At 43.6% G+C, this 21,483-nt stretch overlaps 1 protein-coding gene across 1 annotated transcript in view; it reads right to left on the bottom strand.

Annotated features, from left to right (window-relative positions):
- Window positions 1-2,602: 2,602 nt before the first annotated feature.
- LOC121441958 (putative histone-lysine N-methyltransferase PRDM6) overlaps window positions 2,603-21,483 on the bottom strand; it is a 102,303-nt gene continuing 83,422 nt past the window's right edge. The window contains exons 6-8 of the mRNA XM_041643385.1: window positions 19,970-20,312; window positions 10,247-10,423; window positions 2,603-3,343 (exon numbers count right to left, since the gene is read on the bottom strand). Coding sequence (XP_041499319.1) covers window positions 3,229-3,343; window positions 10,247-10,423; window positions 19,970-20,312 — 635 coding nt within the window. The 3' untranslated portion in view covers window positions 2,603-3,228. The remainder of the gene's footprint in view (window positions 3,344-10,246; window positions 10,424-19,969; window positions 20,313-21,483) is intronic.

Raw genomic sequence — 21,483 nt, 5'->3', positions numbered from 1 at the left:
AGGTCTCGCCACAGGAGTTCAGTATTTGTTGAATGAGTGAAGGAAACACTGAACCTATCAACCCGTGAGGAAACTAATGAATTTAAGTGAGTGACATTGTCTGAGGTCCAGACTGACACACTGTGACCCCGTGAAGACAGAAGAGAAACCATAATCTTTTTTCTGCTAGGGGCAGTTTTCCAATAAAAATATACCTAATGGAATTTAATAAAAAGTTCCTAATGAACTAAGTTATATAAAGTATGCAAGGTTAAGCTTTATAAGTTTAATTATACAATAATATTATAAAACAAAAGAGAAAGTTAATATTTTTAAAGCAAGGACAAAACAAAACAAAGACTGAAAAAAAGAGTTAATACATATTTCCTGAGGAAAATGCTTAGCTTTCCTTTGGGTTACTGAGATTCTCTTACAGAAATGTGATGGTCTGTATTCCCAACTCTTTCCTTTCTGCTCTATGACCTCTGTAGGCTTCCCCCTTTGACTCAGACACTTAGCTACATGGATGAGCATACGGTAGGACAGTAAGTCTTTTTGTAAGTGTGTGCATTTATTATTGTTGTGAGTGCAGATGCACGCACACCATGGCATATGTGCGGGGGTCAGAGGACAACTTGGAGTCAGTTCTTACCATCTTGGTCCCAGGAAGTGCCTGAGAAGCCTTATGGTTGAGAGGAATTTGATCTGTCTCCCTCAACAGGGAGTATGGAAATCCTGGTTCAATTCTGACCATCCACTTTTTCATCTTAGATAGCATCTTTCTTCATTTTATTACTAGTTAGGATTATAGATTCCACCAACCACCCACCGTGTCCCAAAGGACTGTTTGCACATTTTAAAATGTTAATATTTCCGAAGCCTTTCTGTTGAGAGGTTTCAAGAAACCCCTTTCCCTTCACACACATTGAATAGGTGCTTTTGAGACCCTCATGACTGCTGTACTGCTTTGGGTGGGAAGTCAGCCTGTAGGAGCAGGCCTGTCCATAGACCAGTGGCCCAGGCTGCCCCATAGGAAGCTGGAAGTCTGAAAATTGTGAGGATCAAAATGCCTGGACATTTAGAGTACCAATTTTCTATTTTTCATGCAGAACATATTTTCTGACCAAATTCAGCTGCAGATACATGAAAAAAAATCCAGAATAACGAAAGTGATAATGGATTCTGTGGAGAGTCCTAGAGAGCAGCTTTTGGCACCGCTCACTGCCACACGCAATGGGAGCTGGGCAGCATCTGGCAAAGCCGCCAGGGCAGCAGAGAACGTTGTTCTGAAAGATCTCCCATGCTGGACATGAAGAGTTCTCATCGAAAGCTGCTACATCGCCTGGTATTCAGCTAGGAAGGGAGGCAAATGGATGAGCTGATTTTTCTCGCTGAACAAAAAAAAAAAAAAAAAAAGTGAGATGAGTCCTCATTGTATTCAGAAAATCCAGCCTGGATGCATGAACATTTGCTCCTTTGTGGGGCAGAGCTGTAATTTTCTCTCGCAGAGAATCTGAGTTCAATTCCCAGCACGCATGTGATGGCTCCCAACTCCAGTTCCTGGGATCCAGACGCCCCCTTCTGGATTCCTCAGGCACTGCATGCACATAGCACACAGATATACTTATAGGTAAAAAATATAAAAAATAAGATAAATGTTTTTAAAAGAGAGAAAAGAGAGCTTTTTAAAGGACGGAATATACCATGATATATTAAACTGAGCCGCACTATTCCTTTCTGAAATGTGTGTGTGTGTGTGTGTGTGTGTGCTTTCCAGAAGACAATGAGTAAGCTCAAAAACAAAGCACTCCTTCAAAGGCTGTGCTTAGCCACCAGAAGCCTGCCACAGAATTACTGCTAGGAACTCGCTCAGGCTGTTTATGGCTGTGGAGTAGACTCAGGCGCTGAGTTTCCATTGAGATCTAATGGACCGGAAGCCCGCCCCCCACATCTTATCTTCCCAATGCCAGCTCGATACATAGACCTTGATCCAGTTATGTTGAGCACATCACTGAACGACTGCAAGCCCACTGGAAGCCACACTTTTCCAAGCATTCAGAGAACAGCCCAAGCGTGTACATGGTTCTTTTTCTTTTGATTAATCAATCTCTAGAGAGGAAAAGGCAATCTCTATTGATAGCAGCAGTTAGTCCTGGCGGTCGGAGCTAGCCCACCCGTTGCTAAGCTACTTTCTCACGATATTTTCGCATCTGACTCATTTTTCTCCCTACTTCAGTGACAATGATTTTGCCACACTCAGCAGGGAGTGAAGGAGCCTCCAAGGGCTTCCCTGTGTGCAGACGATGCCATTGCCTGAGCTGAATCTGCCAGCGGACATGACTGTTCACACACCCAGCTCTCCCCCAGAAACAACGACAACAAAATCACTTGAAGACTAACACCTCAGAGTCAGCCTCAGACCAAAGAACTTTATTTCTGTTTTCATTTTCTTAAGCTAAAATGTTATTGAAAAGAACCTTTTATCCACCGGCTGCTTCGGAACAATATATTGTATTATGAAGCTCCATACACTTTAAATGTTTTTGAAATCTGGACAGGACGAAGCAAGTCCTCCATTTCTGTCCTTTGAATTTGCAGCGGAAACCATTCTCTCTTCCTTTTTCCAGCGTCAGTTCCCGGCTGTCGGGTGGGAGGAGCCACGCGAAAGTGCACGGAGACGGAACTGTGGCAATGGGCCACCTCTGAGGCTGCAGGGGGCGCCAATCCAGCCAGGTTCTTGCTTCTGCCTCAACCATCCTTGCTGTGGCAACCAACATCGGGGTGGACCAGGCCTAGACAGAAGGAGGAAGGCCGTACCACGGGTCCCCTTGAACATGCTACTACAAAACAAAACAAAAACAAAAACAAAAAGGTGCGACGAGAACCAAGTCCCTGTGCGTTCTTACTCACAACTGTGGGCAGAGGAATCCTCCCTTTGGTATTAAATAACAGTTTTAAAAAGCTTTTTAGAAATAAAGCAAACACATGGTGGGACTGGAAATGCTAGCCATCCCAGGTGAGCTGTCCACGGAAATCCGTCTCATCCCTAAGTCATAAATAAATAATCTCTTTCCTGGTCTGACTTCCATGCCAGGATCAATATCTCTTAACATCTTACTTATTTTATTACTGCTTTTGGTTTTCTGGGACTGATTGAAAGTTGCTCAGAGGAAATCTTTGGTTTTGCTTAAGTGTCCGTGACATTTAATCATGACTTTCCTTGCACTTTAATTCCAGCCAGTCAATCAGTTAATCCACTTCGATTGATTCTGGGCTCTCGGTTATTGGCTTGCACTCATTGGGCATCCGCTGGTGTCGACTCAGCTGCGTGGCCTGCGTGAAGCTCCTCTCGCACCTCTCGCACCTGGTGGAGGCAAGAGAGAAAATTGAGACCAGGGAGCGGGGGCCTTCCGGGTGATGGGCTTCCTCTCATCCTGACTGATCGGAACAGACACTCCAAAGTGGCATCAGATTTTACTGGCTCAAGAGGTTTAATTGGTGGCTTCTTCCAAAGCCTGGGCCTGGGATGGGACAAAGCTGGTCTGAGGCAGAACAGAGGGACCTGTCAATAGGCTGGGGGGAGGTGATTTCTCCAGAGAGCCCTGTCCTGCTGCACTTCTGATGGCTGTCAGTTCGAATAGATAAAGAACAAAAAGAGATTTTTAGGAGTGAGCCATCAGAGCAGCGGCTCGGCTGCAGTTTTCTGCTCTGTAACCCCAAAGAGAAATGGGTGACAAATAGAATTTCACCTGCTGCTAATTTCAAACCCAGAATTCTCCTTCTCTCAGCAGCCACGGCGAGCAAGCTTGTCTCAGAGTTTGGAAACACATGGAAGCAAGGCCTTGTGTTCTGGGGACTACAGGGATAGGGGTAGGAAATGGGGAGTAGTGGGTAAAGATGGGGGCGGGAGTGGGGAGACACGGTGGGGTGGGAGGACCAGGCATAGGGTAGCTGTTTGTTTTTGTTGTGTTTTTTTTCCAAACGCTAATGACAATGTCATAGTCAAAGCAAATTTAGGGTTAAAATAATTTCTAAAATTAGTGTTTGCCATGGTAGAAATGGGATGACTCAGAAAAACTGGGAACTGGGGTGCTGGGGTGGGTTAGGAGGCTCAGCTATAGAGAGAGTACAGTATACAGTGTACATATGATCCGGGGTGTCTGAGAGGAGAAAACAAGGCAAGCACTACACTTCAAGTGTCTCCCCTTTACTTCAAAGAAAAACTGTAACCCAGAGAACCTAGGCCAGCCCCTATCTCCCACAGAGCCTGAACTTCAGCTTGATGCTTACTTAAGTCTGCTAAAAATGGAAGACACACACACACACACACACACACACACACACACACACACACCATGGTAGCAACCTGAGCTACCTCAAGCATGCTCAGACTGGCCGTCCTTTTACTAGCACTTCCTCAAACCTTTGAAGGAAAAAGCATTCAAGAGGAGCGACAATGGCCTTCTGAAACTGCCAGCTCTCCGAACCCTACGCTATAGGAGCAATGGTGCAAGCAACCTGGAGGGAGCCTGGGGTCCTGCCACAGACGAGGACACCACGCATCTCATTACCTGGTGAGAACTATTGTTCTTTCCCCCCTCCTCAGTAAACTGTGTGCAGAATTAGCTAGAAAAATAGAGCACATCTACCCAGTCTGGAGATTCTCAAATGCCTGGGAATGCTGGGAAGCTGGAGTCTGGCTCCATGCTCTAAAGCAGTGGTTCTCAATCTTCCCAATACTGCAACTCTTTAATGCAGTTCCTCAGGCTGTGGTGACCCCCAGCCATAAAATTATTTTCATTGCTACTCCATAACCAGAACTTTGCTACTGCTATGAATCATAACACAAATATTTTTGGAGATAGAGGTTTGCCCAAAGGGTTGTGGCCAATAGGTTGAGAACCACTGCTTTGAAGTTTCTAGACTCTGGCAGTCAACTGAGTGTGTCAGGATGAAGAAGTTGTGTTTCTCTGATTGTCTTTCAGGGAATATGTTTAGCAGCCTGCTCCACTGTTAAAAACTGCACGGTGATCTTGACAAATGTATAATGTCAGCTTTAATGTATCAGACCTATCAGCTCAATGAAAATAACTCAGAAGTATTGATCACCTAACGATTTTTGGTGTATTCATTAACGCCCACGAGCAGCTCATCCCGTCTCCAGAGCTACCGGAGTGCCGAGGACACGTAGCAAACTGCTGATTGTTTATTAGAAAACTGATTAGTTACTGGATTAGTGTGTTAAAATATACTACCTTTCACTACCTGACAAACTTTCAAATTATTATATTTCTTTTTTTAATTTTGAAGCTGTAGGATCAATTTCAAAGAGAGAGAGAGAAAAGGGCTGAACCACTGTGAGGAGTTGACAGTTTACCTGGCTGTGTCTCTGCTTTTCTCGTCCTCTTTATTAAAACGTGAAGAATTCACACGCAGAAAGCCTGGTGCGTTACGTAAGACTGAGATCTGTATCTCTTTGATCCTTGAAGGTCCATGCTGGATGGCCACAGCAGGAGTCACATTTTTCTCAGGTGTTGGCTTGAATGTCTCAGTGAGATTTGTGTACATTGAGCAATGTGTTATAATAAGTAGGAATTTCTCCCCATCTATGATGCATAAGAAGGCCACCACTGCAAAGACCATGGCTAGTCCCATCCTCTCACCAAATGGAAGAAAATGATATGCCAATGTGGAGAAATTACTTGATTTTAGATGCTATTGCCAGGAATTTTCTCTTTTGGGGAAACATAGGTTATCAGACACACAAGCTATTTTGTTTGGGAATGATAAGAATTTTGTATCTGAGGAAGTAAAGACAGATAGATAAAAGAATTTTTTAAAAATAAACAAGACTAGGGTTTCAGTTTCATGTCTATCACGTTAGACTCTAGATGAGAAAGCTCGGCAAAGCATCTGCACAGCTTTATGGGACTCATCAAAAGACCTACTCTATCATGTACCTTGGTTCTGGGAGGTCAGAGCCGGGCTTCAGCTGAGCTGGCATTTAACCCTGAATTGCAATCCTGTGCCTTCCCTTGGCGTGGGTACTGATGTCACAGCCTTGTGAACATCCCGGACACATGCATGTGGAAAGTCTTCCAAATGTTTCAGCAAACAGAGAGCCCCCCAACTTCCTACAGGTGTGGGAGTCCAAGTCAGCCTGGAGTTCCCTTTCCAGTTTGACATACTTCTTTGGAAACTGTAGTGGCTGACTGAACGATATGAACCGAAAACGACAGAAAGTTCTACTACACAGAAAACCTGCAAGAATCTTTCTGTGCATCTGCCATGGGGCTGTGAAATACTTGAACTGGACCAAACTGCCTAGGGCTTCATACATGGTAAATGCTTGCCGTGTCTCTTCAGATCTGCTTAGAGTTTTGTCTATGTCTTGCTTAAATATCGGACATTGGAATGTTCTGCTTCTTTATTCTGAGCCAAACTCTCTTTACTCAAGGCAAAAAACATCCTGGTGAAAGTTTTTCCTCTGGCTTCTAAAACACGGTAGAGGTGATCTCTTAGGGCAAGTCCTGGCCTGTCCGTGCAGCTTCCCAGGTCAAATAGATTCCCTACCCCAAACTTGCTGAGATCTCATTTAGTACAAGACCAGGAGAAACGAGTCCTCACTGCTAGCCCTCTGACCATTTCTACCAGCTGCCCTTCCTGCAATACAGTGCCTAGCCATTGCGATTAAGTGACATTATCTCTTGTGTCTGTTCCTTGTTCCCCATGACTTCAGTCTCGCATAACAAACTAAAATCCAAAGCCTTTGGTGCAGTCCATCTTTTTGGTTGTTTTCTTGTGGGTTGCTTTACCTTAGAAATCTCACGTCTTCAGCCTCCATTAGCTGCTGACAGGTTTAGGGTCTCCCTAGAACTTAGGACAGAGGTTCTTCCAGGGAGCATTCAGCTGATCAGATGTGAGGCGAAGTCTTCAGGAGTTCTAGCCCCTCAGTACCACTGCTCACTGGCCGCTTTGGGAGGCCAGGAGTCTCCACATCCTTCAGCCAAGTGCTGAGCAGCAGAGGTAAGGATGAGGGAAGGGCTTTTCCTGACGCGACAGGCTCAGTCTCCGCTCACGCTGGAGACTTTGAGAAGACCGCCTGGGTCGAGGGGACAGTTAGGAGATGAAACCACTCAGGCCATCTACTTGGAAGCTGCATTGGGCGTACAGTTTAGGTTTGTGCATCTTTACAAGATTCTTTCCAGCCTCTGCAATGTTGTTTAAGCCGATGCCCATTAGCTGAAGTAGTAAAATTAACTGTGGTGGTGAAACCATTTTTATTGACTAATCTGCAACAAAAAGTTTTTTTAATGTTTGTTTTATAAGCTTGTAAAAGGATATCTTCATAATATTTACAAATGTCCCCGGGTTGGATATCCATGGGCTGGGTTAGAAGATTCTCAAACTCCCTTGCAATAGGACAATCTTGAAAGACCCTGTATACACTAAAGGACTTAGCTTTCCATTCTTAGAAGATGTTTAAACCTTGCAGCTTCAAAATAAGCATATATCAGCTCTCCTCTGGGCATATATATTTGATCATCTTAAATGCCTCAAATACGATAACGTAAGGCTACTTTGCTAAAATCAAGAAGCAAACAGACTAAAACAGGCAGGGAGAATGTTATCCAACAACCCCACCGCTTTACAATCTTTTGTTCAGTTGATTTTTCCAGATGAAAGCAGGCATGAACAAAAGAACAACACTGTGTTGGAAAGGAGGGGAAATACAATCACTTAAGCCCTTCAAATATTAATCCGATGAATTAAAATTAAGTTAAGATGGCAACTCTATTGGAAACATGACAAAAACCAGATGTTAAAGAAAAAACTTGAGTGGAATCAACGAGGTTACACATAAGTAACACCTTAACATTAATAGAAATCTATTTCCCATCCTGACCCCGAAACCACTTCAATTAATTACTGAAATCTATTTACACTGCAACAAGAGAAAAATCAATCTGATCACTGGCACTGAATTCATTTGGCTGCCCTCTCTACTATAAGGGACCAACGGAATCCTCAGTCCTCCCAAATTCTCAAAGAGGCATCGTTACCTTCTACCTCCAAAACAATGGCAAAGACAGAATCTGTGAGCCCCTGAGAATCAGGCCTGAGGGTGACGACAGCATCCATCAGGCAGGGCACAAACACCCAAGAGACAGGGAATTTTTAAGATAGGGACAAGCCAACTGGCCCCTCAGAAAAATGCCCTCTTCCGACTATTACAGTCTCTGGGGATAGAGTTTGGTTAGTATATCATTTTTGCTTGTTTGTTTGTTTTGTTTTGTTTCAAGACAGGCTTCTCTGCAGCTTTGGAGCTTGTCCTGGAACTAGCTCTTATAGACCAGGCTGGCCTTGAACCCACAAAGATCCGCCTGTATTTACCTCCTGGGATTAAAGGTATGTACCACCACCGCCCAGCTGGTTAGTATATCATAAGCCTGATTTTAGGTACCATCTTGTCCCACTTAGCCCAAAGACTTTCTGTGGTAAACGAGTATACAGACAAAAATCATTGCTGTTTTTACCATTAAGACAACCAATTAAACCATTAAGGAACATAGTTAGCAATGATGGAGTGGCTGGAAAGATTGCTCAGCAGGTAAAGGTACTCTTGCTACCAAGCCTGACAACTTGAGTTTGAACCTCAGGACCCACATGATGGAAGAAGGAAACCAATTCTTTTAAGTTGTCTTCTGATCTCTACACATATGCCATGACACGTATATGCCCACATATATGCATACACACACACACAAACAGACTAATAATTAATCAACTAATTGATAATTTTTAAATGATGGTAGGTAGAGGTAAAAGACAACAGCCTTTTATGAGCCCCTCCATAGGTTGACAGACCAGCGAGGCGGGCAGGACCCAGACCAACAGGACACTGTTACCATGAACTGTACTTGGCCTTAGAATAAGCACGGAATGGGAACCTACTTGACTGAGCCTAAGCAAGAGGTTTAGTCTCCTACTGACAGAATCACTTCCTAATCCTGCTTGAGTTTGTCCTATAAAAGGTGAATAAGGTTGGATGTCTGTGGTTTTTCAAATTTTCTTTCCCAAGTAGGGAAAGCAAGCACAGAAAATGGGTAGAAATGCGTAAAGAGTTTATGAGATCAACTGCTCTGAACCCACCAATCTGATATGTGCAGCTTCCAAGACCCTTGCTGCCGTCTGAACTACTAGAAGCAGCCTCTTCTCCCTTGTATGGCCAGCAAACTCCTGCTTATTCTTCGTAGACTTGTTCAACATTGCATCCTACACATATCTGATGATTCCATTTCTCTGATATACCTCAACATTGTACAAACATGTCTTGTTATAATATTTCATCCTTTTCATCCTTTATTGATTATTGATTGATTGATTGATTGGACTTCCCCTTAGAGTGTGAGGTTTTCAAAGTCAAGACGGAGTCTCATTCACCTTTGTATCTCTTGTGCCTAGCAGGATGACCAATGTAAACGTAGGCTTTTATCATTATTGAATGAACACATATGGATCGATGGACTAATGGATGGGTGGATTAATGGATGGATGGATGGATGGATGGATGGGTGGATTAATGGATGGATGGATGGATGGATGGATGGGTGGATGGATGTTTGGATGGATGGGTGGATTAATGGATGGATGAATGGATGGGCCATTTTGCATAGTTCAGATATCTGCTGCTTTGTTGGATGGACTATATGTTGAAACACAATCTTGCTAAAATGCCCTTACTCACAGTCTCTGTATACTGAAATATAAAATACACCCTTTGTTTTAATTTTTATCAACTTGATAACATGAGAAGAAAGTGTCATTAGAATTCTGAAGAGTTCATATTATCCAAGAGGATTATTCAAGTATCCTATACTATGGCCACCTTTCTCCTGGTTATGGGAACTTGCTGATAGCAAGATCTTGGCATGGATGCTAATAGAATTCGGGATTGACACGGGATTTGGAAAGATTACTCAGGGTAGCTACTCATATCTTACTTTACTGATGAAAAAATAGGCCCTAGAAGATCACCTTACGTCTGAGATTGCAAACCTCGAGCCACGATCAGTGTGTAGCTTTCCTGACTTCCATTTTCCCAAACATCAGCCATGCAACCCAAGAGAGCCTCTTACAGCACAGACACTGACCTTAAAAGTAGCCTTCTCCACCAGTTAGACTGAGCTGGGCAAGGGGTGCCCATGGATCTGGCAGCTCCCAAGAAAGATAAGAAGAAGAGGATGGACAGCTGACCACTACTTACTTGAAGGGCTTTTCTCCAGTGTGCGTCCGGATGTGGTTGTTGAGCGTCGTGGCCCCGGCAAACGCACGACCACAGTAGCCACACTTGAAAGGCCGGTCACTGGAGTGAGTGACCACGTGGTTCCTCAGTTCTGATGGCTGGGAAAAGGACTGGGAGCAGTGGCCACACTGGTAGGGTCTGAAACAAATAGAGAATGACTGGCCATGGTGTCCTGTGTCAATCCCCAGGGTGAGGAAAGGGGCTGTCACTTTAGACTCGACACTTTTCAAAGACGGAGTGTACAGTGCTGGCCTCTGAGTTCTACTACTTGCTGCCCTAGGAAGAAGGTTCACGGAGCTGATGAGACAGATCAACCTCACAAATGAGCATTCCCTTCCTGTATGAATCATACTGTTTCAAAAACAGCTATTTGCTTATCTCAATGTCCCTACCAGCAAATACCAGCATATTTCTGTGAGCTTCACAGACATGAGCATGGGATTAATTAAGCCAAACAGTACAAAAGAAAATACATAATTGTCTTTTAGGGTTCCATAGTATCCTTTACTTTTTAAAAGTGCTTTAAAGTCAATTATCTGGTTTAATCTTTACAGTAATCCTCCGAGTGGGACAGGGAAAGCAGTTGCTATTACCACGGACTTGGCACAGACAGCTGAGGACAAATTGTCCTTCCAGGATATAAGACATTGAGGCCAAGGTCATGACAGGGTGTTTGAACCTTATTCCAAGTGTCAGGGAAATACAGGCAAGTGGCCAAGTTGCATGCACACTTTCATAAATACTAAACTGGCTTGGGGTCTACCCAAGATGAAGCCAGACCTGCCAGATGCATCTCTTTGAAAAAGAAATCCTGGTTTCTCACCTATCCCATTTATAGAGTCCTGTTCTTTTGTTTTTTTAATGTGTATGTTGAGGGTCTGATGTATGTAACCACATGGACATCTGGTATTCATGGAGTCCAGAAGAGGGTGGATCTCCTAGAACTGGAATTACAGATGGTTGTGAGCTGCCATGTGGGTTCTGAGACCCAAACCCAGGTCCTCTGCAAGAACAGCAAGTGTTCCTAACCACTGAGCCGTCTCTCCCGTTCCAGGAGTCTTGTTCTTGAATCTTACCTCCTCTGCTGAATCTAGTTACAAGGAATGACTGACTTATGGCAGCAAGAAATGACAGATGCCACTGTGCCTGCAGGGAGGGGACAGTGGTGCAGGGCCAGCAGCAGGAAGCTGAGAGAAACACCTGATAACTAGCAAGATTACCAGAGCACACACAGCTCATGAGAAGTAAATCAATTTGGGGTTTTCATAAAATAGATTAAAATTCGTCAGAAGTTCTTCTGTGAACTTAAGCAGAATCCAGTGAGTGATAGGAAAGCCGAGGCGCTGTCCCTATTCAAACTCACTTCAAAATCATCTCTTGACAGGGCTCTAATTTGTTTATCACAATCCTTTTTTCAGGAAATTAACCATCTGCCTTGAAGAATCCTCCCTGCACTCACTAAGTAAGCCCTGGTTTGGAGGACAGACATTTCTGGCTGCATTTAGGAAGCCAATGGCAAAGGCAGACTTAATTGCTCCGCCATTAACAAATACAGGAGCTCCAATGACCAAACACCAAACTGAAGGGCTGGGAGACAATGGTGACCGAGCATGTACAACAACTCAATTAAGTACAAAATAAAGTGTACCTTCTCATTTGTCAACCGAAGTGCTTAATTGCGGCTACTTGCCTCGCTGAACACAAATACTATTATTTTACCAGGCTTCAGCACACTGAGCACTGATTGTAGAATTTTTTAGCTTGATTAATAGTCCAGCATTGGTCAATAACTCAATACTATACAATTTTAATTACTTACATTTAGAAATCTATCTAACTGCTCTCAAACAGGTTTCAAAGAAATACATAAGAGCCCTTGGAAAGGAGTTTATCAAGTCTGACAAATTACACATGCATTTTATTATAATTATAAAATAATGCTTTGAAGGCCATTAAAATTGCCTACAGAGGAAAATATCCTCCTAGCAAATCTATTCTTGGCAGTAAATGTTGACCTTAAAAAGAGTTCTCAAAAAATAGTTCTCTGGGGATGAAATTTTTTATATGCTATTGAGGATCATAAACAAAATAATATATTAATATGTGCTATATTCACTGACAATTGATTTTTCTAATAGTGAAGGGACCATTAACATTTATTAGCCTCTGGTTATCTATTTTTAATAGCTATCACTATAAACAATAAGCCAATTAATCTTTTTCTTTTTTTTCTAACCCTTCTGTCAAAAGTTGGGGTGATTTATTTCCTGCAGTCAGAAGTCAACACATCCTTTTTATGCTGATAGTCACTGTGGCAAAGATTCACAGAACGGATGTGAAAGGCTGATGTCGAATTCGGTCGTGAAGGGAAGAGGGTTAAACTTTAGAGCATCCTTTCTGCCCAGGACCAGCCAGAGAGTACTTGCTAGGGATCCAGTGGCCTGTGTGAACTGTCTTTAAAAGTTATCATTTAAGACGTGTGTGTGTGTGTGTGTGTGTGTGCATGTGTGTGCACGTGCGTGTGTGTGCATGTGCGTGTGTGTGAATGTGCATGTGTGTGCATGTGCGTGTGTGTGCGTGTATATGTAAATGAGTATGAACCATTGTTATGTACCTGTGGTTGCCATCAAATCCCCTGGAGTTGGAGTTACACTCAGCTGTGAGCTATCCAATATGGGTGCTGGGAACCAAACTTGGGGTCCTCTGGAAGAGAAAGCACTCTCACCCACTGAGCCAATTCCCCCAGCCACTAGGACTCGGTTTTAAAAAATACATGGAACACATCTTGGCCAAACAGAAGCACCTGGAATAATAGGAAAGGTGAGTTCGATTTCAGTCTCCGGTTCTAGTCAGCTATAGGATGTTAACAAGACACTCAGCTGCACTGACCTCTTTCTTCACCTTCTCTGGGGAAGGGGATAAATTCACCTGGATGCTCTTTCATACACCATTTTCCCTCCTACTTTAGGGAAAATAACCAATGTCCCCCAAAGATGCTTGTGAATCATAGTATCACCAATGGCAAGCTTGCATGAGGGTTGCAGCTAGCTCCCTGCACTTGGTAGAGTCCTGCTCTTCCTCCCTGTGCCTCTCCCTGGACAATCTTAATGCTTTGGTAAAAACTTGAAAATTTTGAAAAACAAGAAAAATCTCATATTAAAATGTAGGTACAAACCTTTCTTTAATAAATTTCACGAAGCAAAATAATACCCTTTTATTTTTAGGTACCGTGCCGTGATATCAGAGCATTTACTGACATTCATCTTGGCAGACTCTATTTCTATTAATATGAGGATTTGGATCTTAAGTGAGTTCTTGTGATTGTAACAGTTTCTATCAGCCTAGAAATGTACAGAAAATGTAAGAGTCATAAATATAAAAGTTATGCCTGGGCTACAGCAAGACCTTGTCTCAAATAAAAACCAATAATCAATCCCAAAAGAGCTGGGAGTGGTGGCACACACCTTCACTTGAGAGACAGAAGCAGATAGATCTCTGTGAGGTCCAGGGCAATCTGTTCTACATGGTGAGCTCCAAGATAGCCAAAGAAGCGAAGCCCACAGGTCTGTAGTTAGTAGATGATGCTCTTTTCAACTTTATGTTCTTCTATTTTCAGAGTTTTCTTTTAAAAAAAAATGAGTAAAAGAGGCCAGACCGGGCATTCCAGGCCTGTAAATACTGCCACTTGTCAGACAGGAGGAGTGGAAGTTCAAGATCTGCCTGTGCTACAGAGCAAGTTCAAGACCAGCCTGGTCCACTAACTGTCTTAAAAAAATACAATAAAGGGGACTGGAGAGATGGCTCAGAGGTTAAGAGCACTGACTGCTCTTCTAGAGATCCTGAGTTCAATTCCCAGCAACCACATGGTGGCTCAAAACCATCTGTAATGAGATCTGGTGCCCTCTTCTGGCCTGAAAGTATACATGCAAGCAGAACAACACTGTATATGTAATAAATAAATAAATCTAAAAAAAAAAAACCTAATAAAATGGCTGAGAATATCAGTGAGTGGGAGAGGCCTCATTCAATCCCCAATACTCGTGGAGCAAGAGAAAAATGATTAAAAAGTAACTTTAAAATTGATTGGAGCTAAGCTTTAAATACAGATATATAGGAATACATTAAAAACAGAAACAGATACTTTCTAGGGAAAGTACCTCAGAAAATTACAATTCCTTTTGGAACTCGCCACAGGAGTTCAGAATATGGGTGTATATTTCTAAAGCCATATTTCAAGTTACACCAGAGGAACTTCAGAACACAGAGTGAGCTGCCATTATCAACATTTTCCTTAAGTTTTTGGAAGGAGGTTGTGTATGTGGCTGTGCACGTGGTAGCCTAAGGTCTGCCACGGTGGTCTTCTCTTCTTGTCTTTGAGGCAGCCTGCCACTGGTACCCAGACTCACTAAGCACTGAGACAGAAGTGTGTGCCACCCTGCCCAGTTTTTTTGTGGGTGCTGATGAGAGAACTCGGGGCTTTATGCTGACATGGCAAACCCTTCACTACCCAAATTCCAGCATCTCCATTCGTTTTCCAAAGTCTGGCAAAGTTAAAGTGATCAGACTCTTGGATAGAATCTATCTTAACTCGAAAATCTCAGATCCTTTTGATGTATTGTAGCAGAAAAGCACATATGGACAGACATCCGTGGGTGTTGATCTCCACTGGGTCCAGGATCTTACATCATTGCATTTGGGAAGCATATTTCAAAAGCTCTTGGTTCTCCCAACACATCGTGCATATATAGCATCCCACCATTTTCAAAGCAAACTCAGAGGAAGGACATCTCACAGTGCACAGCTCTGTGTGGCTGGGTGGTGGGGTGGGACCTAAAGGAGGGAGATCAAGAGTGGACATTGCCCTGAATCAAGTCCTGCAGCTACAAGGACTCAAGTGTTGCTTAATTTCCACTAAGAGAGATTGCAATGGCTTTGTACGGCCAGTTCCCACAGAGGAAAACTCGAGCTCTGTGAAAAACTAGAAAGCGCTACACACACATTTACAAAATAATTGAGAAGGACAACGTGCGGGTGGATTTGCTTAGCATAAATCAACACTAGTAGACTTTTACGCAGAAAGAAAGCAGTGAGACCATTCGGTTCATCTCCTGACAGTCTCCGTCACTGGTAGCTCCTCTGCCAAAGATTACACCAGTAAAATGTGCAATTCATTTGCTTTGAGTCTGTAATTGGTTTGGTGTACATAGGAAAAGAATGAAACATTTAACAAAATTAAGGGTGGTTTGGTTTAAAAGTTATTAATCCTCCTTTGATTTCTCTTTTACAGCATGAAAATCCTCTAGCATAAAAGTTGTTCACTTGGGGCTACATACTCCTCTCCTTGCTCCATGAGAGGCAGCCTAAGCTCAGATCTCACAAGGCTTTAGAGGGGCCCTGCTTAAGTCATGGCCAGCCATGTGGAGGCGGAGGCTGCCTCTGTGTAAGGAGAGTCAGGGAAGCTGTGAGGCCATAGAACACTGGAAAGAAGAAAGGTGACCTTTGCACTTATATAGCAAGGGGCAGACAGTGTCCCTCTCCAAGCTTTTCCCACAAAACAGAGCCTTTGAAACTCCTTTACCTGCCTAACACCATCCTTTTCGATGATAATCAATGGTACTTAAACACAATTGTGAATAGCTGATGGCATGCCCGCGCGGCGGCTAAAGGCAGACTTCCTCCCATGTGGCACAAATGAGAGAGAAGGGGGGGGGGAGAAAAGAGAGCCAGAAAAAAAGAAAAAGCGATATAAAATAAAAGTGCATATTATGAATACATTTTCTGTGAAGACAAGAACATTCAGAAAATAATCAACTGTGATCAAAGGCTTTGCTCATTCATTCCTAGAGTCCTCTCCCTCCCAACCTTATTGAGAGTTTCTGCAGCAGAAAAAGAGGAAAGAAAGGGAATGTGGACCTCCTGGTCCCAGCAACAGTAAGCCAAGTTGCCCTGGCTCAGGCAATTAGCTTACATAGAAACTCGAATGCTTACACACTGTGTACATAGAGTCTTGGTTGCTCAACCTTCCAACAGCTGCTTACCTATGGCTCACCCAGGAGTGCGAGCAGGAGTTGGTAGCCTGAGAAAAGGAAGAAGATGGGGGATCTGTTGGCTTAATATCCACAGAATGAAACTGAGAGAATGAGCCATCCATGGCTCTTAGACCTTCATAGATCTTTTTTATCTTTTGTTCTGACTCCTATTTTGCCAGATCCAGCTGACTTTTCTCCTCCGTTCATTATGTGTAAGTAGAGATGAAAAACAACAGCAGCACCACTGGGTAGCCGCAGACCTCGCCTTTATACTTTTAGATGGCACCCACAAGAAAAGGATCACAGATACAGAGCACAGCTTCTCTTGGTGAAGATCCAAATGTCTGACCTTCCATTGCTAAAGTGTCTGTAGACTGAAAACGCATTTGGACCATAGTGGCAGGGGCCTGTCCCAGATTTGTACCTGTTCACCTTCCGACTTTGTCTTCTGACCTCTCTTTCTAGTGAGATTTTCCTGATCGTTTTCAAGGAGAAGGACAGGGGTTTCTGTTAAACTGTTTTACTGTTCAGTTGGCTTCCTCTACATGTGGGTCTCTAATCAACAGATTCAAACAATTAGAGAGAAAAAAAAAACTGCTCCAAAAAAGTAACATGCCTGGCCGGGCGGTGGTGGCGCACGCCTTTAATCCCAGCACTCGGGAGGCAGAGGCAGGCGGATCTCTGTGAGTTTGAGACTAGCCTGGTCTACAAGAGCTAGTTCCAGGACAGGCTCCAAAAACCACAGAGAAACCCTGTCTCGAAAAGAACCAAAAAAAAAAAAAGTAACATGCCTGCACGGAATACGTGTAGACTTTTCTTGGCAGCAGTCCTCAGCAATATAGAATAAAAAATATTTATGTGGTCTTTACAACAGTGTGGGATATTACTACGAGTGATTTAAAGATAATTTAAAGTATACAGGAGCATCTGCATAGGTCATCTGCAAATCCCACATCCTTGAGCACAGATTTTTATACTGGGAGGGGTTCTACACAGGTGTGAGGGACATCTGGCTATGGATGTGTGAGCACAAACCACCAAAGACAAATGCTCAGCTGTGAAGCTAGTCACCAAAGAATGTATGCAGTGGTGTGTCTCCACACACAGAGCAGGTAAGTTTCCAAATTTGGCAATCATCCTGAACAAACGTGATGTCCATATCACATTTATGGAGCTCTGGACATTGCTCTGATTTAGCTTTTTCCTTGTGTGGTTAGGAATGTTGGAAGGTATCTCCCTGTCTCCAAAGTCCTATAGGATAAAAATAAATTATTAATCTAGAATAAAATTAATAGATAAAAAGACTAGGCATCTCCCTCTTTTTCATCTTCAAAAATGGTCTCAGATTGATGAAATAATTCAATCCCCCCCCCCGCATTGTTACTAAGAAACATTGTACTGTATTACGCTGCCTTCAAAGAGTCTGGTTTTTCTCAAGTCATGATATTCGTAACTTTAACTTATTAATGACTGATGGCAACTACCCCTCACATGTTCACAAACAGAGTGCAGGGAAGAATCAAGAACCCACAGGGTTTCTTTCATTCCACCTGGGGATTTACCAGCCACACTAAATTTGCTTACAATCATCGCTGACCTTAACAATCTCCCCTGGAGGTATTTTGTTCACCTAAGCTAATTGTTTAGATAGTTTTTATAGATGTATTAAATTACAGTGCTAGTATTTTACAGGACAAACTTTAGAGAGACTTAAACTATGCACATGATTTTCTGGGTAGAACTCAGGTCACACAAAACAGACTGTTGTTATAAAGTATCTATTTACTGCAGAACATCTACATGGCCTCTGGGAGATCGCATGTGAAATCCTATCACACCCGAAAAGACAGAAACTTTGTACTGGGTTTTTTTTTTCCCTTTTTTAAAGGAATGCCCAATGAGTGTCACCCCTATACCTTTAGCATCCTCGTAAGCAAGCAAGTTAAGGACAGGATTCTTTTTTAAAAGCTTATTTAAATTTATTTTATGTACATTGGTGTGATGCTGTCAGATCCCCTGGCACTGGAGTTACAGACAGTTGTGAGCTGCCATGGGGTGCTAAGAATTGAACCCAGGTCCTCTGGAAGACCAGCCAGTGCTCTTAACCACTGAGCCATCTCTTCAGGCCCCCTATTTTCAAACTTACTGTGCATGATCACTTTACTACAGTATCACAACAGTCCTTTGCAAATAACACACCCTTACACCTGAACTCACTTTTTATGAGGAGATTTTAAATGCATCTTTGGTCTTAAAATGATGTGTAAGCTAAGAAGGACACATATTGGGGCTATATGTATGCCTGCTGACTTTTGAGAAAAGCCTTTCTGCATGGGAGAGGGGAAAAAAAACACACTCCAACTTTTATGTTTTACCTCCACAGCGCAAGGGCGCAGGGAGCAGCTAGACTCAGATGCCTTTACACTAAAGTAAATGTTTCCATCTTGATTAGCTACAGTAACGCTTGAGGCTAAGCAACCGGATTCTAGAATGACACAAATAGAAATGTGCACGGATGTAAAGGTGTCCAAATGCCCTGAATCTAAGATTAGAATATACCCACCCCTTCTGCCACCCTCCCACCCCCTTGCCCTTTACTCTGATCTCGGATCTCCCAGGCACACTGCTGTATGCTGCAGAGCTGAGAGGGAGGAGCTGAGTGTGTGCATTAGAAGGCAGCGAGTCACGTGACCTGCTTTGTTAGGGTTAATGAGTGACAAAATTAAGTAAACAATTCAGACACCCTGCTTCCAGATGCCCAATCCTAGCACTCAGAGTTATTTCTCACTTTTATATTCCAGGTGAATTTTTTTCTAGGCTGTTCTTGGATAGTTTGGTTTTAATCAAGTTCTCGCAGGACGTGAAGGAGAGATAAAACAGAGACAGCCTTCCTATTGAATTAATTTGATCTTTGTCTTTTGCACTCCCAGCGATCAAGACTGTCAAATAAACCAGTTTTGATTCATAAATAATAGTTCCATTATATCTACTGGGCCACTCGTCAGAGTACCTGAAATTTTAATTCACTTGTTCAGCTAAATTTCATCCTCAGTTCATGGCCATAAAATTCCGTATTGACAAACTCTCAAACCAACTTTGACTCTGACGTATCTAGTCAACATTTTTCTTCTGTGTGGATATTAGTTTATTGAATAAGTGGCATCTGTTTTCCTCCACATCACTAGCCGAGTGGGTATTTCCTTTTGACAGGTTTGCAGGATTTATGGGTTTGCATGCTCCGAAGAAAAATAGTACTAAGCAAAAAATTCCAATTCATTACCTCTTAGTACTTAATTAAGTTCATACTCACGGCACACTGGAGGTGAACTCTGAAATGCCTGCGACAGCCGGCCGGCAGCCAGCTATATTATCTTTGGAAGACAGAGGGGATTCTGATTATCCTGACCTCATTTTCCACCCCTGATATTCATAAACGTTCCTTCTCTCTTGCTCCCTTTTCAACCTGGACGTTACTGTTTGGGTAGTGAGCGCAGAAGCCTCTCAGCAGCCACAAACCTGTCTGTGCAGTCTTCACAAACGATGGCAGCACCCTCTGAGGCCTAACAGAACTCGGGGTGCGACCTTCCAGCCTGCGGGCAGGCAGCTCTAAGCAGCGGCTTTCCCCCAAGGTGCTGCGGGATGCCCTGGGCCTCACCTGTCGGGGTTCTGTGTGCACACGTGCATCTGCAGCAGGATGCGCTGTGTAAAAGTCTTAAAGCACTGGCCGCACTTCCAGAGGTGCCAGTCGCTGAACTCCGAGTGCAGCTGGCTGGTGGAGGTCGGGCTCGCCAGGACCCGCTGATTCTTCACGTTGATTTGGTTAAACCCCGCCTCGATGGGCCCAGATTTATCCAAGAGGGTGAAATTCCTGCTGCAGGGAGTCTGTGGGAAAACCACTGAACGCTGCTGGCCGGCGGAAGAAAGCTTACTGCTCTTGTTGAAGGGCTGCAGGGCTTCTTGTCGGCACATGGCTTCCATTACCGTGGAAGGGACGTTCACTGGAACAGCGAGAGTAGGAGAAAGTCAGTTTCACCAGCCCTTAAATAAACACAATAGCACATACTTCAAAACAACCCTATTAAACAAGCATGCAAAATTGTGTTTTTCTGGCCCCCAAATTAGTATAATAAGGCCATTTGAAGGGAAAACCAGGCTTATCACAAATTAAGAACTCATCCAATGCCAGTTTATTAAGCAACTAGTATATGCTCAGTGCTGTTCTGGTAGGCCCTTTGCCTTCAACGTTCACACAATTCTGACTCGAGATATATGGGACTCCACACTGCATCCTGCTTAGAGACTTTCAGATATAAGAGACAGAGGGTGAGCCGGTGGTGCCCAGAAATGGTGGGTCTCACTGCATTAGGAAGAGAATGCCAAGGCCTCCTACCAGGCCTTTCCAAAACAAATCAGGTATTAGCCATGGAGCTGACTGAAGAGCTAAGAGAAGAAGAGCTACCAGGAGACAGGAGAAGCTGAGCAAGGGAAATGGGCTGCCACCACAGGTGTGGGATTCTGGCTACCGTGGGAATAGTGTTGGGGAGGAAGGGAAATGACAGACATCCAAGTGCCCTAAATTGACTTTGAACACTATTTAAGACCCAGGTGATACACGCAGGCTGGTTTCGAACAGAGCAGGGGTAAGTCCACTGAGAAGATTTTCAGAGATTTTCAGGGAGGGCTGGAGAGAGGCATGACTGACGGATGGATAGAGCAAGGGGCTGGAAACAGCTGTGATGCTTGAAGCTGAAGTTCTGACATCAAGACGGTCCAGGCTCCTGTCTTGGCTCTAGCTTTCATTAATGATGGTGATCTTAGGCAACTCATTAAACCCTTTGGAGCCTCTTTCCCCATAGGTAAAGTAAGGACAGTGGTAGCGCTAGTTCTATAAATAATAGGCACACGGCTTAGTGATTGAAACAGCCTAGACTCTAACTCTATTTCCTGGCATGGTGACTGTGGGGAAGGGAGCATCACCCAACCCCATGACGTTGTCCCTGGGAAAGCATGAAGTGGTCACTCTGAGGACTGAGTGAGCTAATGCATCAGTGGCTTTTGGGGAAGAGGCCAACACCCCCTAGCAACAGAGCCCTGGGGCGTGGTGTCCTCATCCTTCCGTGGCCTTGAAGGAAGTTAAGGTGTGATATCAAAGAGTTCATCACAGGGCCT

Source organism: Microtus oregoni, unplaced genomic scaffold, assembly GCF_018167655.1.
Source record: "Microtus oregoni isolate MIOR12 unplaced genomic scaffold, Mior012 000085F_ref0000168, whole genome shotgun sequence".
NCBI lineage: Eukaryota > Metazoa > Chordata > Mammalia > Rodentia > Cricetidae > Microtus > Microtus oregoni.
Note: the sequence above shows the minus strand (reverse complement) of the source record. Positions and strands in the feature narration are given on the sequence as shown.